The following is a 15,894-nucleotide window of genomic DNA, read 5'->3' on the forward strand; positions in this document are numbered from 1 at the left end:
CCTTCTCTGCCTTTTCACTTTATTACATTATTGTCACCATCTGTGTACTTGGTGCTTTGGGGAATACCAAGATCAATCAGAGATCTCCTGCTCCAAGAACTTAGTCTAGAAGAAGCTAAAAGACATTTATAAAATTGCTTAAAATGAAATGGAAAGTAAGAGATTCACTGCTATGGAAGTTGGAAGGCAGTGGTTGTATCTTCTTTGGGAGCAAAGAAGGCTCTGTGGTCAGAAAATGTCTTATGAAAAACAGTAATTGTGTTGTAACACACCGTGGTTAAGTATATCTTCTGTATGTGTCAACCTTTCTCTCAGTTATTACATGTGATGGATCTTTAGCTCATGAATTAATCTCAACTCTTTTTGATCTCTTATGTTGTCATTAGTGAGTAGCAAGTGCAGTAATATTTAAAATATAAATATCAAGAGTCTATGCCATTTTTGTAGAGTTTGTAACACCTTTTAATACTAACGAGTCGGTGGTGCTGGTAGACTGAGGATACTAAGAAGAGGTCCACTGGTGTGATGTACATCAACAGTAGACAGAAATGTGATCACGGGTGACACAAATCCATTTACTCTTCATCAGTTGCTATGTGCAGTCAGTCTCCAAATAGTTTTGAAAATTATCTTCTGTGTACACTGTCTTTTATATCATAATATAGTTCCTCTACATCTGTGAAGTGTCATCCCCAACAAGTACCTCTTCAGAATGCCCAGGGGCCTTGGCAACAGGTGCCTCAGAAAATGTTAGGTGGGCTTTTAATTGCAACGTCCAAAAGCACATTTCAGGAAGATTCAAAAACTAGTGTATTATATCAGGAAATGTTATAATTATTTTAGTTATCTCAGCGTGTATACCAGGTATATTTTTGCTATGAGTCTTTTTAGAAATAAGCATCCTCATTAATTTTAAAAGCATCTATGTTATACTGGAGAAAATTATATTAAAAACTTACTGAAGTTGGTTATCTTTTATTTATATAATTTTGTTTTCCTGTTAATATTTTACATGAATATATAAGTGAATTTACGTGATTGCTTTCCTTCATTAATTGCAGAGTAAGAAAGATATCTAATGCTCTTTAAGATGATATATCCTAGGGGATAGATGTTCAGCTGACTACATTTATCAGCTTTTATTTTCATTTTATTTATTGTCAGAAAATGTAGTATTTGGAAACTGCCAAATTGATTCTTGATATTTGAGGCGCTAAAGTTTGTGGAGGAACATAGAGTAGGTCTTATTAGGAAGTCACGTGATTTGGACTGACAGAACCAGAGTCCTAAGTTAAAATGACTGCTTTACATGGTGAAGTACTGGCCAAACTCACTTGACACACAAAACTCACTTGACTTCTTAGATTTCAATTCCTTTAAAAGGATAATGGAGGTATTGGAGGAATGATTCCTTTTATCCTTGCCAGCAACGTCTCAATCCCTTTAAGTTGCTATAACAAAATACCATAGACTGGATGGTTTATAAACAACAAGCACTTACTTCTCCCAGTTCTGGGGGCTGGGAAGTTCTAGGTCAGAGTGCCAGCAGATTCACTGTATGGTGAGCTCTGTTCCCTAGACAGATAGTTGGCTGTCTTCTTGCTGTGTCCTCATGTGATGGGAGAGGGGAGAGCTTCCTGGGGTTTCTCTTATAAGGGCACTCATCTATTCATGAGGGCTCCACCCTCCTGACCTGATCACCTCCTAATTTAGGCGTTAGGGTTTCAACATACGAATATGAATTTTGTGGGGACATAAACATTCAGACCATAAGAAGCATGAATATTCTGTGATCCATATGCGTTTTAACTTGTGTATGGTTGAATGGTGGTAGGTGGAGGCATTTGAAAGAAACTTTGAAAATGAATTAATTTTTGCAACAGGAAGAAAAAAAGATATGAACTAATAGTCTATCTTTAGTCCTAATTAAGATATAAGGGAGTTACCAAAATAGGTATAAAATGAAATTTTGAAATTCATAGATACTACAGTAGGGATGTTTTGAGGAGAAAAGTTTGTAGGAAGATGTTGAAACCAGGCAAGATGATTTAGAAACCTATTTTACTTCCCAGTTTTGCCTTATTCTGAGAGAACTGTTGTTTTTTGCACATGGCTGATGTTCAGTGAATGTTTCTGAAATCAGTTGATTGAAAATTTTAATAAGTAATTATCATTGTTTAATGAAAAGACAAAACTGTGCAGTTTATATGGTACAGAACTCTGTGGTAGAATTTTCTCATAACCATTTAGTCCTAAGAAGATGTATAGATCAAAGAAGAGTTGGTCCAACATAGACTAGTTAACTGAGTTGACCTAAGAAGTCCTATTTCCAATTGGGTTAAGAACTTAAAAACATTGTACAAAAGAATAAGGTTAGTAATGGGTTTTTAAATATTCTTCCTTATTAATTTTATCCTGAATGTGTACACAAGAAGCTCTGAGTCAGAGTTCTTATTACCTCTAATAAAAGTTAGACAAAACAAGTATTAAATATTTAACTTTCATGGAATCCTATCAACCTCCTCTTGGATATGAAGGCCTTCTTTGCCTTTTGCACCACTTCCAGTTACATTTTGATATTGCATCAATTCCTGTGCTCTAGTTTTTATCCCTTGGCTCACGCAATGATAGGTCAGTGGTCCTGTGCTAATAGCTGCACACTCCATATGTGAAAGACAAGGAAATATGATATTTTCCCTTAACTTATTAAGTGGGAGGTGGCAGCTGTGCTTCTCCCCTCTTGAAAGAGTCTCTGGTGGAAATTTTATGGCCCTGAATCTTAACCCCAACCGATTTAACAATTTATAACAGTAAAATCTCTCCAGGAGCCACATAGCTCTGTGTGTCTTAGCTTTTATGACCTAGAGATGTCTCTAGGTTCTGGGGCTTTATCTCTCTTTTTTTTTTTTTTTGCGGTACGCGGGCCTCTCACTGTTGCGGCCACTCCCGTAGCGGAGCACAGGCTCTGGACGCACAGGCTCAGCGGCCATGGCTCACGGGCCCAGCCGCTCCGCGGCATGTGGGATCTTCCTGGACCGGGGCACGAACCCGCATCCCCTGCATTGGCAGGCGGACTCTCAACCACTGCGTCACCAGGGAAGCCCTGGGGCTTTATCTCGTTTGACATATAATGCCCAGCAGTAATATTCAGTCTCCCTTTAACTAGGAACCTGGTTCCTTATGTAACAATTTGGCCATCTTGAGAAGACATATAGAAGTTATATTATGATTCTGAAGCAGGACAGTTAGGTTAAAAAGCTAGATCTAATTTTTATGGTTTATGGAGAGCAGGATATTTCTGGAAGACATGAAAGCAACTGTTCTCTTCTTTATATCATAGGTACTTCGGAAGCTCAGAAAGCAAGAGCGTTTGGCCAGAGTACTGAGAAGTCCAGGGAAGTTTTATTTCTCCACAGTTAGGTGTTTTAAGTGGGAAGAAATTCTACCAGGTCATGTCAGTGTTTTATGTAAAAAATAGTAAAGGATGGCTTATGTAGATACAGTAAGGTAGGTTTTCCAAAATGAGTTCTGAAAAAATATAAATGGTAGGGAAGAGAAATAAGGTAACAGTGATATAATTGGAAACATCCATTTGGGGGAATTCTCTCTCTGTATTTAGTAACCGTGACCTTTGTGGTATTGCAGACCTATCTAGAAGATTCCTATTTCTAGAAATATGTCAGTAGAATATTTTTGTTTTTGTTTTTGCGGTATGCGGGCCTCTCACTGCTGTGGCCTCTCCCGTTGCGGAGCACAGGCTCCGGACGCACAGGCTCAGCGGCCATGGCTCACGGGCCCAGCCGCTCCGCAGCGTGTGGGATCCTCCCGGACCGGGGCATGAACCCATGTCCCCTGCATCGGCAGGCGGACTCTCAACCACTGCGCCACCAGGGAAGCCCTGTCAGTCGGATATTTAGAAAATGGTTTTGAACTAACTCCTGCTCTACAAAGTATGCCTAATCCTCATCATCATTTGTTCAGTTCAAATCTACTGGAAGTTTTGAACTGGTATCAGGGTAAAATACTGTCAAAGTTCGTATATATTTGTAGAAGGGACTATGCAGAGACTATGAGTCTTTGTGTTAGGGTTTTGAACTGAGAGCTTTTTTTAAACCAATAAGCTTTTATCTTTACATATATATTTTTTAAATAAATTTATTTTTTTATCTTTGGCTGCATTGGGTCTTCATTGCTGAGCGCGGGCTCTCTCTAGCTGCGGCGAGCAGGGCCACTCTTCTTTGCGGAGCGCGGACTTCTCATTGCGGTGGCTTCTCTTGTTATGGAGCACGGGCTCTAGGCACGCGGGCTCAGTAGTTGTGGCTCGCGGGCTCTAGAGCGCGGGCTCAGTAGTTGTCGTACATGGGCTTAGTTGCTCCACGGCATGTGGGCTCTTCCCCGACCAGGGCTCGAACCCACATCCCCTGCATTGGCAGGCGGATTCTTAACCACTGTGACACCAGGAAAGCCCCTTTATATGTTTTTTTAAGCAAGATAAATATTGACTGATAGACTAAGTTGACGCATTAGTTGGATATGTGGAGTTGCCCTCAATCATACTGTATGGAAACTAAGCATATAAGATGTAACATCCCATTCTCTCTGAAAATAGGCTCTATTTCTTTTTCCTTTTGAGTACATTAGCTCTCTCTCTCTGGTCCTTAATAATCATAGTTTTAAAGGTTAGCAACTAAGTAGCCTTAAATAGTTGACTGACTTGGAACTCTTTCTTTCAGCTTTCTGCCTGAATTCATCAGTGGAGACTTTGATTCTATTAGGCCTGAAGTTAGAGACTACTACGCTATTAAGGTAAACCATTAACACTTCTATATTTAAGATCTTTCTCATATGATTGCTTTTCCTATGTTTTTTCCCTGGTTTTCTGGGTGTATGTATAGGGATTGAGAAACTCATTGTTTGGTTACTTTGTTACTTAAGAAGTTTTTTCCTAGCAATTGTCATACACACTCAAATGGAAATTTAGAAAATGACGAGTGGGAACACAATATTAGAATTTCTATGACCATCAGTTAAACATTAATGCTTAGTCTTTTAATCATGTATATTTTAAATGAGTTTATAGTTTTTATGCCTCATTAAAAATATACTGTATTGCCTATATCCTCATTAATTATGTATTTTTCACACATTTTAAATTTCATTTAATGAATGTATTGTATTTTACTTAACCAATTCCCAATTGATGTACATTTAAATGTCCATTTTATTGTAAATTAAAAACATCTTTGTAAATGAATTTTTATAAAAATCCCTAATTGTGAGTGCCTAGAATTTTAGAACCAGTTACTTTTTTTAATATTAGTTTTCTTGAAACTATTACTAAAATAATAGTGTTATTCAGAACAGAACTACTCTGTTCTGAATAACACTATTCATTACAACTTGAAATTAATAATAATGTACAGCTTATTAAGGTGTTCATTTTGTCGCTATTGTGCACATCTTCCAAAGATCCTTGCCACTTAAGAACATACAAATGATCTAATTGCGAATGATAAAAGACACAGAGGAGTGTCTTATACTAATTAATAACTCAAGTTTTCACTGGCTTTAGAGGACAATGCAGGGTTTTTAAAATGATAATTATAGCCTCAGCAGTTCTTCTAGCCACAACACCATCATCTGTGTTATTCTGAACTGGCATTAGTAAATTGTGCATTTTTTAAAGAAACAGCAGTTATTGAAAGAAACTTTAAATTCTTTATAGGGCTCTGGGATGGATGAGATAAATTCATAAAGAAGAAAGAGGAAAACTTTTGTAGGAAGGAAGGAGGGAGGGGAGGCAGGGGAGGATAGAAGGAAAGAAGGGAAAAGGAAAAAGAAAAGAAAGAGAAAAAAGAGAAGCATGAATCTAGGTGAGGAAACAAGGTACCAAGGTTATATAAAGTGTAGGCTGTTGTGATGGAAATTCTGGGGCCAGCAGTGAATGCAGATCTGTGCACACCCCATCTACCCACTAGCTGATCAGCCTTTCCATCAGCAAATGAAGACTGCTCCCAAGTCAGTGTTTGATATTCATGCTCAATTACTTTAACAATGGCATGTTTCTATTCATTCCCCACAGTCTCACTTCTCATTAACTCCATACCTCAACCTCCTTGGGATGGAAAGCCCTCAGCATTGCTTACAATGCAGAGTTTTGCAAATTCATAGACATTAATCATATTTTCGGGAGCAGAAGAAACAGCAGGAGAGGCAGGGGCAAGCAGACCCAGAAACCAGTTGAAGATCTGGCCAGATGTGACTGTTCTCTCCCTCTCTTGAATGCTGCCAGCTTGCCAAGACTGCAAGTGTCAATCTGACAGGATGAGGAAATAGCAGGAAAGAATGGGAAGCCAGCTTTTTTTGTTTCTGAATGGCTCAGGGGTGAAGGAAAATTTTGAGTTAATACCTTTAGATGAATTTCCCTTATATTTCCTGCTTCACTCTTGATTTGAACCTCCAAAGCTAACTTCTATTTGTTAAGGTTTTGTTTGAAAAATAAGATGAACTGAATCTTCTAATTCCTACATTGCGTGCTTCTAAGTTGATGTGGTACAGTCTAGGTTGGTTTTTTTTTTCATGCATCTATGAGAACTCACTGCTTTTGAACTCTTTGGATCTGTTCTTAGAGGGCATCAGTGATGTCTTGTATAAGCTAATGTGCCCTGTAGAGCACATGGCGAATGTTTGGCTGCAGTTTTAATAATGATGGTAATGACAACAAGTTAATGCAGCATTACACACAATTCATATAAGCCATTATCTCCACCTTAAGCAATCTTTAAGCTGCTCTGTTACAAATGAAAGGAGGTTATTTCCACTGAAAGTGGAAAATACACTTTTTTTCCTACCTGGTTTGGATCATCAATGAAGCTGAAACTGAGGCTCTATTGAAGAAAGTAAAATAAGGAAGAAATTTAAAATGCTAAAGTTTTGTTAAAATCATAAAGTCGATTCGTAGCCAGCATTGGTTCATACAACTTTTTTCCCCCGATAGATACATCATTGACTTATGTGTTTCTGGGACGAGACAAGATGGGGAGGGGTCTGGACAAATTTGAATTTATTTCACTTTCTTACCGTCACTCACTGCTTAACCCTTTTGAATTTGGCTTCTTCCAGCACTACTCAAGGTACCTCTTACTCTTATTCTAGGAGAAATCCAGGTCTATACGTGACTTTTACTTGGTTTGCCTGCTTAATTTCTGAAAATGCTGAAATATCAAGTAGTTGGTTTGTCAGCTTTTAAACAGAATATACCCTGGTTCTTGCCATCTGTATTCGTTAGTTATTACTGTGTAACAAATTGCCCTAAAATTTAGCAGCTTAAAACAGCAAACAGTTCTTCTCTTGCACAGGGACTCCGGGTAAGAAATACGAGAGTCACTTAATAGGGCGGTAGTGGCTCAAGGTTTCTCATGAGGTTATAATGTAGCCTGGTTTTTCCATCATGTCAAGGCACCCCTGGGGCTACAGAAATTTCTTCCAAGATTATTCCTGTGGTTCTTCGTTGGTTTTACTGGCTGTTACTTCTTACTGGCTCTTGGCTGGAGACATCAGTTCCTGGCCATTGGGCTGCTCACAGCATGGCAGGCTGCTTTCCGGGGAAAGAGGGAGGGAAAAGAAAACATGTATGCAAGAGAGCCAGCCCAAGACAGAAATAGTGGTCCTTTTTTGTGTGTGTGGTACGCGGGCCTCTCACTGTTGTGGCCTCTCCCGCCGCGGAGCACAGGCTCTGGACACGCAGGCTCAGCGGCCATGGCTCACGGGCCCAGCCGCTCCATGGCATGTGGGATCTTCCCGGACCAGGGCACGAACCCGTGTCCCCTGCATCGGCAGGGGGACTCTCAACTACCGCGCCACCAGGGAAGCCCAATAGTGGTCTTTTTTATAACCTAATTTCATCAGTGATATATCACCTTATTATCTCTTCTGCCAGTTGTGATTAGTCACAAAGACCAACCCTGGTACAGTGTGGGATCAGGCTACACAAGGGTGTCAATATCAGGAGGCAGGGATCATTGGTAACCATGTGGCGGCTGACTGCCAAGCTATCTGACCTGGTACTGATGAAACTGGATTGTTAGGCAATGAGAAAGATGTTTTAATATCATCATAATGCGTTCTTGGTCTTTAACTAGTAATATGTAAGAGGGAAGAAGAAAACATAGCCATTAGCGATTTTTCTTCGATTAGGTCTCTGTATGCATAACCTGCTTCAAGTTAGGTTACGTACCAACCACCTAATCACTAGTCTTTATGTCTACAGCCCTTAGTTATTTATTCATTTGGGTTTTGGACAAGAAGGGGGACAAGCTCTGGTCTACCACTTAATTCCATATGGTCCACAGGATATGAACCAAGATATACAATTTATACCTCTTGTTAGTTAACGTGCAGCAGCTTGAAAACTGCATATTTTATTTTTATTTTATTTATTTATTTATTTATTTATTTTTGCGGTACGCGGGCCTCTCACTGTTGTGGCCTCTCCCGTTGCGGAACACAGGCTCCAGACGCGCAGGCTCAGCAGCCATGGCTTACAGGCCCAGCCGGACCAGGGCACAAACCCGTGTCCCCTGCATCGGCAGGCAGACTCTCAACCACTGCGCCACCAGGGAAGCCCCAAAACGGCATATTTTAGAGAGCAATGATGTACCATTGGATTCATGCCAAAGACATAATTTGAAATTTCAGTTGAAGGACAGTGTGACTTGTAACTATCAATGTATTTTTCCATGCTGATAGCTCCATGTAACCTGTTTTAATATTAAACATATAGATACAATAAACAATGATTATATGTAGTTATAGTCCAACTACTTGTGATCCACTTCCTTGATGCATATGGCATGCCATTCTTTTTTTTAACAATAGTTTATTTTATGACTTTCATACATTGACTTAATTTTTAAAATATTTAATATTTTCAATGTTATTTATTCTTCTTAACTTATAAGAAGTATACATTTTTAATTTTTTAACATCTTTATTGGAGTATAATTGCTTTATAATGGAATGTTAATTTCTGCTTTATAACAAAGTGAATCAGCTATACATATACATATATCCTCCCTCTTGCATCTTGCTCCCACCCTCCCTATCCCACCCCTCTAGGTGGTCACAAAGTGCTGAGCTGATCTGCCTGTGCTATGTGGCTGCTTCCCACTAGCTATCTATTTTACATTTGGTAGTGTATATATGTCCATGCCACTCTCTCACTTCGTCCCAGCTTACCCCTCCCCCTCCCCGTGTCCTGAAGTCCATTCTCTATGTCTGTGTCTTTATTCCTGTCCTGCCCCTAGGTTCTTCAGAACTTTTTTTTTTTTTTTAGATATATATGTGTTAGCATATGGTATTTGTTTTTCTCTTTCTGACTTCACTCTGTATGACAGACTCTAGGTCCATCCAACTCATTACAAATAACTCAATTTCGTTTCTTTTTATGGCTGAGTAATATTCTACTGTTATATATGTGCCACATCTCCTTTATCCATTCATATGTCGATGGACACTTAGGTTGCTTCCATGTCCTGGCTATTGTAAATAGAGCTGCAATGAACATTGTGGTACATGACTCTTTGAATTATGGTTTTCTCAGGGTATATGCCCAGAAGTAGGATTGCTGGGTCGTATGGTAGTTCTATTTTTAGTTTTTTAAGGAACCTCCATACTGTTCTCCATAGTGGTTGTATCACTTTACATTCCCACCAACAGTGCAAGAGGGTTCCCTTTTCTCCACCCCCTCTCCAGCATTTACTGTTTGTAGATTTTTTGATGATGGCCATTCTGCCTGGTGTGAGATGATACCTCATTGCAGTTTTGATTTGCATTTCTCTAATGATTAGTGATGTTGAGCATCCTTTCACATGTTTGTTGGCAATTTGTATATCTTCTTTGGAGAAATGTCTATTTAGGTCTTTGGCCCACTTTTGTATTGGGGTATTTGGTCTTTTAATATTGAGCTGCATGAGCTGCTTGTAAACTTCGGAGATTAATCCTTTGTCCTTTTGGGCATTAATCTCCTTTTAACCTTTTGGAGATTAATCGTTTGCAAATATTTTCTCCCATCCTGAGGGTTGTGTTTTCGTCTTGTTTATGGTTTCCTTTGCTGTGCAAAAGATTTTAAGTTTCTTAGGTCCCATTTGTTTATTTTTGTTTTTATTTCCATTTCTCTAGGAGGTGGGTCAAAAAGGATCTTGCTGTGATTTATGTCATAGAGTATTCTGCCTGTGTTTTCCTCTAAGAGTTTTATAGTGTCTGGCCTTACATTAAGGTCTTTAATCCATGTTGAGTTTACTTTTGTGTATGGTGTTAGGGAGTGTTCTCATTTCATTCTTTTACATGTAGCCATCCAGTTTTCCCAGCACCACTCATTGAAGAGGCTGGCTTTTCTGCATTGTATATTCTGCCTCCTTTATCAAAAATAAGGTGACCATATGTGCATGGGTTTATCTCTGGGCTTTCTCTCCTGTTCCATTGATCTATCTTTCTGTTTTTGTGCCAGTACCATACTGTCTTGATTACTGTAGCTTTGTAGTACAGTCTGAAGTCCGGGAGCCTGATTCCTCCAGCTCTGTTTTTCTTTCTCAAGATTCCTTTGGCTATTCAGGGTCTTTTGTGTTTCCATACAGATACTGAAATTTTTTGTTCTAGTTGTGTGGAAAATGCCACTGGTAGTTTGATAGGGATTGCATTGAATCTGTAGATTGCTTTGGATAGTATAGTCATTTTCACAATGTTGATTCTTCCAATTCAAGAACATGGTATATCTCTCCATCTGTTTGTATCATCTTTAATTTCTTTCATCAGTGTCTTACAGTTTTCTGCATACAGGTCTTTTGTCTCCTTAGGTAGGTTTATCCCTAGGTATTTTATTCTTTTTGTTGCAGTGGTAAATGGGAGTGTTTCCTTAATTTCTCTTTCATATTTTTCATTATTAGTATATAGGAATGCAAGAGATTTTTGTGCATTAATTTTGTATCCTGCAACTTTAGCAAATTCATTGATTAGCTCTAGCAGTTTTCTGGTAGCATCTTTAGGATTCTGTATGTATAATATCATGTCATCTGCAAACAATGACAGCTTTACTTCTTCTTTTCCAGTTTGGATTCCTTTTTTGTCTTTTTCTTCTCTGATTGCTGTGGCTAAAACTTCCAAAACTATGTTGAATAATAGTGGTGAGAGTGGGCAGCCTTGTCTTGTTCCTGATCTTAGTTGGAATGGTTTCAGTTTTTCACCATTGAGAATGATGTTGGCTGTGGGTTTGTCATATATGGGCTTTATTATGTTGAGTTAAGTTCCCTCTATGCCTACTTTCTGGAGGGTTTTTATCATAAATGGGTGTTGAATTTTGTCGAAAGCTTTTACTGCATCTATTGAGATGATCATATGGTTTTTCTCCTTCAGTTTGTTAATATGGTTTATCACATTGATAGATTTGCGTATATTGAAGAATCCTTGCATTCCTGGAATAAACCCCACTTGATCATGGTGTGTGATCCTTTTAATGTGCTGTTGGATTCCGCTTGCTAATATTTTGTTGAGGATTTTTGCATCTGTGTGCCTCAGTGATATTGGCCTGTAGTTTTCTTTCTTTGTGACATCCTCATGTTTTGGTATCAGGGTGATGGTGGCCTCCTTGAATGAGTTTGGGAGTGTTCCTCCCTCTGCTATATTTTGGAAGAGTTTGAGAAGGATAGGTGTTAGCTCTTCTCTAAATGTTTGATAGAATTCGCCTGTGAAGCCATCTGGTCCTGGGCTTTTGTTTGTTGGAAGATTTTTAATACCAGTCTCAATTTCAGTGTTTGTGATTGGTCTGTTTATATTTTCTGTTTCTTCCTGGTTCAGTCTTGGAAGGTTGTACTTTTCTAAGAATTTGTCCATTTCTTCCTGGTTGTCCATTTTATTGGTGGTATGCCATTCTTAATTTATTCCATAAAAAGCCTCCTTTTCAGATAGCTGTGACATCTTTGTGTTTCCTCTTTTGCCCATTTGTCTTAGTTCGTCTCTGCCTGGTTCACTAATATTAACTCAGATGAGGAATGTCTCTTACAGATTTTCTCCTTGATATTTTATTGTCCTTTATATTTTTCACTTTCTGAGTCAGTCAGTGCTTCTTTGATTCATGGTTAAAATCACCTATTTCAGTCTTTTTAGTTATTCTGTCAGTCATGCCCACATGTGTTTCAGTTTCCTGAGACCTTTGAAGAAACTGTAATATCTCATGTAACTTCTGATATTCTTTTACTGTTGTTTTTTGCACAAGGTATTTAGCATCCTTGGGAATGAATGCCAGTATCACCAGCAATGTGATAATGGTCAGTGTGAGAACCAAACACTGTCCCTTCACATTTCCATCAAGTCGCTCCCTTTCACCCGCATTTCTGGGGTGGCAAGAGTAGAACTGCAATAGTTGGGCCAGACCAAGAATGACCAAACAAACTGGTAAATTATTACATTATATAAAATCTATTTATAGAACATGGAATTGAGCCAAGATAGAACATTGAAGAACCAAGGTGATTTGGTAACAGAAAGATAGCAAGGGCAGGGGTAGGCTGTAAGTATAAGAACGTCGTCTTTGTGGTATGACAAAAGTGAGTCTTTTGGCATTCCGAAAACTGTTGCCATCAACACAAGGCCATGTTCTCGACAGGGTGGTGAAAACTACCCTCATCATAAGTCAGGAATAGGCCTCTAGATCTTAGTTCTGATATTATCTTCTCTGTTAATTCTTCCAGCTCCTGGAAGAACACGGTATGGTATCCTAACGACGGGCAAGAGTATTGGAATATGGTGTGGGCCCAAGACCCTGTTAGCCCTGCAGTTACAAAGATATGACTTGGTTGAAGAGATACAGCAATCCCCAGTATAAATGATGAGTGAGACTTGCAGTAATGTTGAGTTGATGCTAGGCCACTACTTTTCTATTAGAGACATAACAAGATTATTCTAGGCCAGCTGGTAATTCTACAGTACTGTAAACTGCAGGAGTGGAGACGGAGATCCAGGCAGACTATCGTCTCCTTGTTCTTTCATTGTATCTTTTTCAGAATTGGGAAAGGTAAGATTTTTTTTATTTTTCGGAAATAACATGAATTATTAAAGAATATCTTTTATTAAATCAGTGTTTCTTGATGATATTTTCCTATTGTCATCTAACAGTGGCATGACCATACACCCACATTTCTGCAGACTCAGTCACTGGGCAAGGGTAGTCTGTCTAAACTTTTTTAAAAATTTATTTTATTATTTTTTTAATTTATTTTATTTATTTTTGGCTGTGTTGGGTCTTCGTTGTCGCACATGGGTTTTCTCTAGTTGCGGAGAGCAGGGGCTACCCCTCATTGCGGTGCACGGGCTTCTCATTGTGGTAGCTTCTCTTGTTGTGGAGCACGGGCTCTAGGTTTGTGGGCTTCAGTAGCTGTGGCACGCGGGCTTTGTTGCTCCATGGCATGTGGGATCTTCCCGGACCAGGGCTCGAACCCGTGTCTCCTGAATTGGCAGGCAGATTCTTAACCACCGCACCACCGGGGAAGCCCTGTCTAAACTTTTTTAACCTGTGCTCCTTTTGTTAAATATAAGATGCCATAAATGTTATATCTAATAGCAGAAAATTTCTCATCATTTTACATCTCATCATAATGTCTGTTGCTTCTGTAAATGTGTTTCAGTTGCATTTTAGGAGACTGAGTATTTGGGTTTGAATATATTTTTTCCCAGTCAAAATAATGGGAAACAGGCTTTTGGCTGACATTTGAAGAGGATGTCTGATTTTTCTTAAATAGACTACTGATGTTAAGCAGGAAGTGCTTGTGTTTTAATTCCAGTTTAAAGACAAAGACACTGATTCTCAAACAGTGTGCGTGGGAACCCCCTACTCACCAGTCTTCCCCCACGGTTCCCCACCTGTAGCTGTTGGGTATTCCTTCCTTTGTTCTTTCCTTGCGGAGCTTGATCGAAACAGTTTTATCTTAATTTTCCTCCTTATCCCTATTAATATGTAATATGTGATCTCCTGCAACCTGAAGTCTTGGTCATTCCTTCTGGGATCCCTAGGAATTAGTAGGTTCTCATGAAAGTTTATATGACTCAGGTGTCTAATCCTTCTTTTAGATACTTGGTATAAAAAAGATTTACACCAAGTGCCACATGATAACTTGGTATAAAAAAGATTTCTGTGATCAAATGAGTTTGTGAAATTTGACATTCTCTATGTCCCTCTTGGAAATTCACCATGCACAGTATCATTCTAAGTAAGTCTGCCAAAATTTTAATTTTGTTTACCTTAGTGTTACACTTCTCAAGTGAGTTTCACCATTGAAAAACTACCCTTTACCCACTAACAGTTAAAGAAGTATATTGGTTTCCAACAGGCTAAAATGTATTTGGCTGCTTATAAGTTTGTTGTACTATTTCAGGTTTTCTCTACTCTTAAAAGTTGATGAGAGAAATAATCAATATAACCTTGAAAAGAGCAATGGCTGACAATGACTTTAACATGCTCACAATATGACAGACACTTTTATATGTACTTTCATTTATAAATTCATTTCATCCTTGCATCAAATTTTATTAGGTTGGAACTGTCACCTACATTTTACAGATGAGTATGGAAGCACAAAGAGGTTGAGTAACTTGCCCGAGCTTACACAACTAGGAAATGGTTTAAGTAGGCTCCAAACAGGCATTCTGGCCCCAGAATCTGCGCTCTTTTCTAGCCATTATGCCGTAATCCGTAATCCTCTAGTTGAAAGGAGGGAGTTTTCTCAAAGTAAAGTGAGGATCAGTTTCAATGCCGGAGAAATCCTGTGGCCTCCTTTTCTTTGTGAGCATTCAATTTTCCTTTTCAGGTTCTGCTTAGTTCTGGGTAATTGAACAATAACCTCCACCACGGTTACCTTCAGCAATCCCACTCCTGCCCCACCACATCCTTGCTTTTCTGGGGAGAGTTGGCAGAGAGCGCTGATGGAGGCCGAGTCCGTCCTTGGCATACTTATAGTGGGTGTGAAGGAACGGCACCTGGACAAGACCAGATCTCTGCGTCCAGATACTTACAGGATTATTGTAAAATAGAAGCCTATACAAGCATCCTAGTAGAGGAAGAATCTCTGTAGCTCTTTGTTTTGAGGGTTCCCAAGACCACCTCCACGTTCTGTAGTTCACTAGAGGACTCACGGGACTCGTCATATAGTCAGCCTCTCGCTGTAATAAATCACGGCTGTGAGTATAGGAAGCGGAATCAGCAAAGGGAAAAGGCACTTGGGGGAAAATTCTGGAGGAAATGAGTCACCAGTTGCAGGAGTCCTTTCCCAGTGGAGTCAGTAGGATGTGTGTGCTTAATCAAATTGTAACAAGTGTGATGTGTTGTCACCAGGGAAGCTCATTCAAGAGCCAATGCCCAAAATTTTACTGGGGGCAAAAAGAAAGCAGGTGCTTAGCATAAACCACATTGTTTGTACAAATAATTTAGGCACAGTGAGCCACCATTGGGGAAAGTTGTTTATCAGTATAGGGAACTGTTTACCGTTCAGGTCCTCCAGGTGTTAGTCCAAAGGCCAACCATGCAAGCAGGCTTTATAAAAGCATTCTTGAGCCTGCTATGTTAAGTCTTTTGGACACCCTGTTCCACTGGGAACTCTGGCTCTGCTTTTAGGAAGGAAGCCATCATTTTGAGACCCTGTGCTGTTTTAAAATAACTTTTGACTTCTGTTAATAGATGTGGTGGCTTTCTTGTTTCAAATGCTTAAAGCTTTCGTTCAATGCCGTGTTGAAAGGGAAGGTTATTTTACAACACCCAGGGCAGTGAAGGTTATAGCAGATTAGAATGTCTCTTTATGTTTGGGATTGAATGGAGAATTGCTACAAGGTAAATTACTTTTGTTCTCTTCT

At 39.2% G+C, this 15,894-nt stretch overlaps 1 protein-coding gene across 4 annotated transcripts in view; it reads left to right on the forward strand.

Moving 5' to 3' along the window:
• TPK1 (thiamin pyrophosphokinase 1) overlaps positions 1-15,894 on the forward strand; it is a 337,285-nt gene that overhangs the window by 146,848 nt on the left and 174,543 nt on the right. For all 4 annotated transcript variants that reach the window (XR_002645264.3, XM_089917262.1, XM_022578789.3 and 1 more), the window contains one exon: positions 4,734-4,806. Coding sequence is in view for 3 of the 4 variants with exons in the window: in XM_089917262.1 (XP_089773388.1) it covers positions 4,734-4,806 (73 nt within the window). In the remaining variant the exon portion in view is untranslated. The remainder of the gene's footprint in view (positions 1-4,733; positions 4,807-15,894) is intronic.

This window comes from Delphinapterus leucas, chromosome 9 (assembly GCF_059928025.1).
Source record: "Delphinapterus leucas isolate spDelLeu-1000000601 "Yukka" chromosome 9, BTC_Dleu_Yukka2, whole genome shotgun sequence".
NCBI classification, from domain to species: Eukaryota; Metazoa; Chordata; class Mammalia; order Artiodactyla; family Monodontidae; genus Delphinapterus; species Delphinapterus leucas.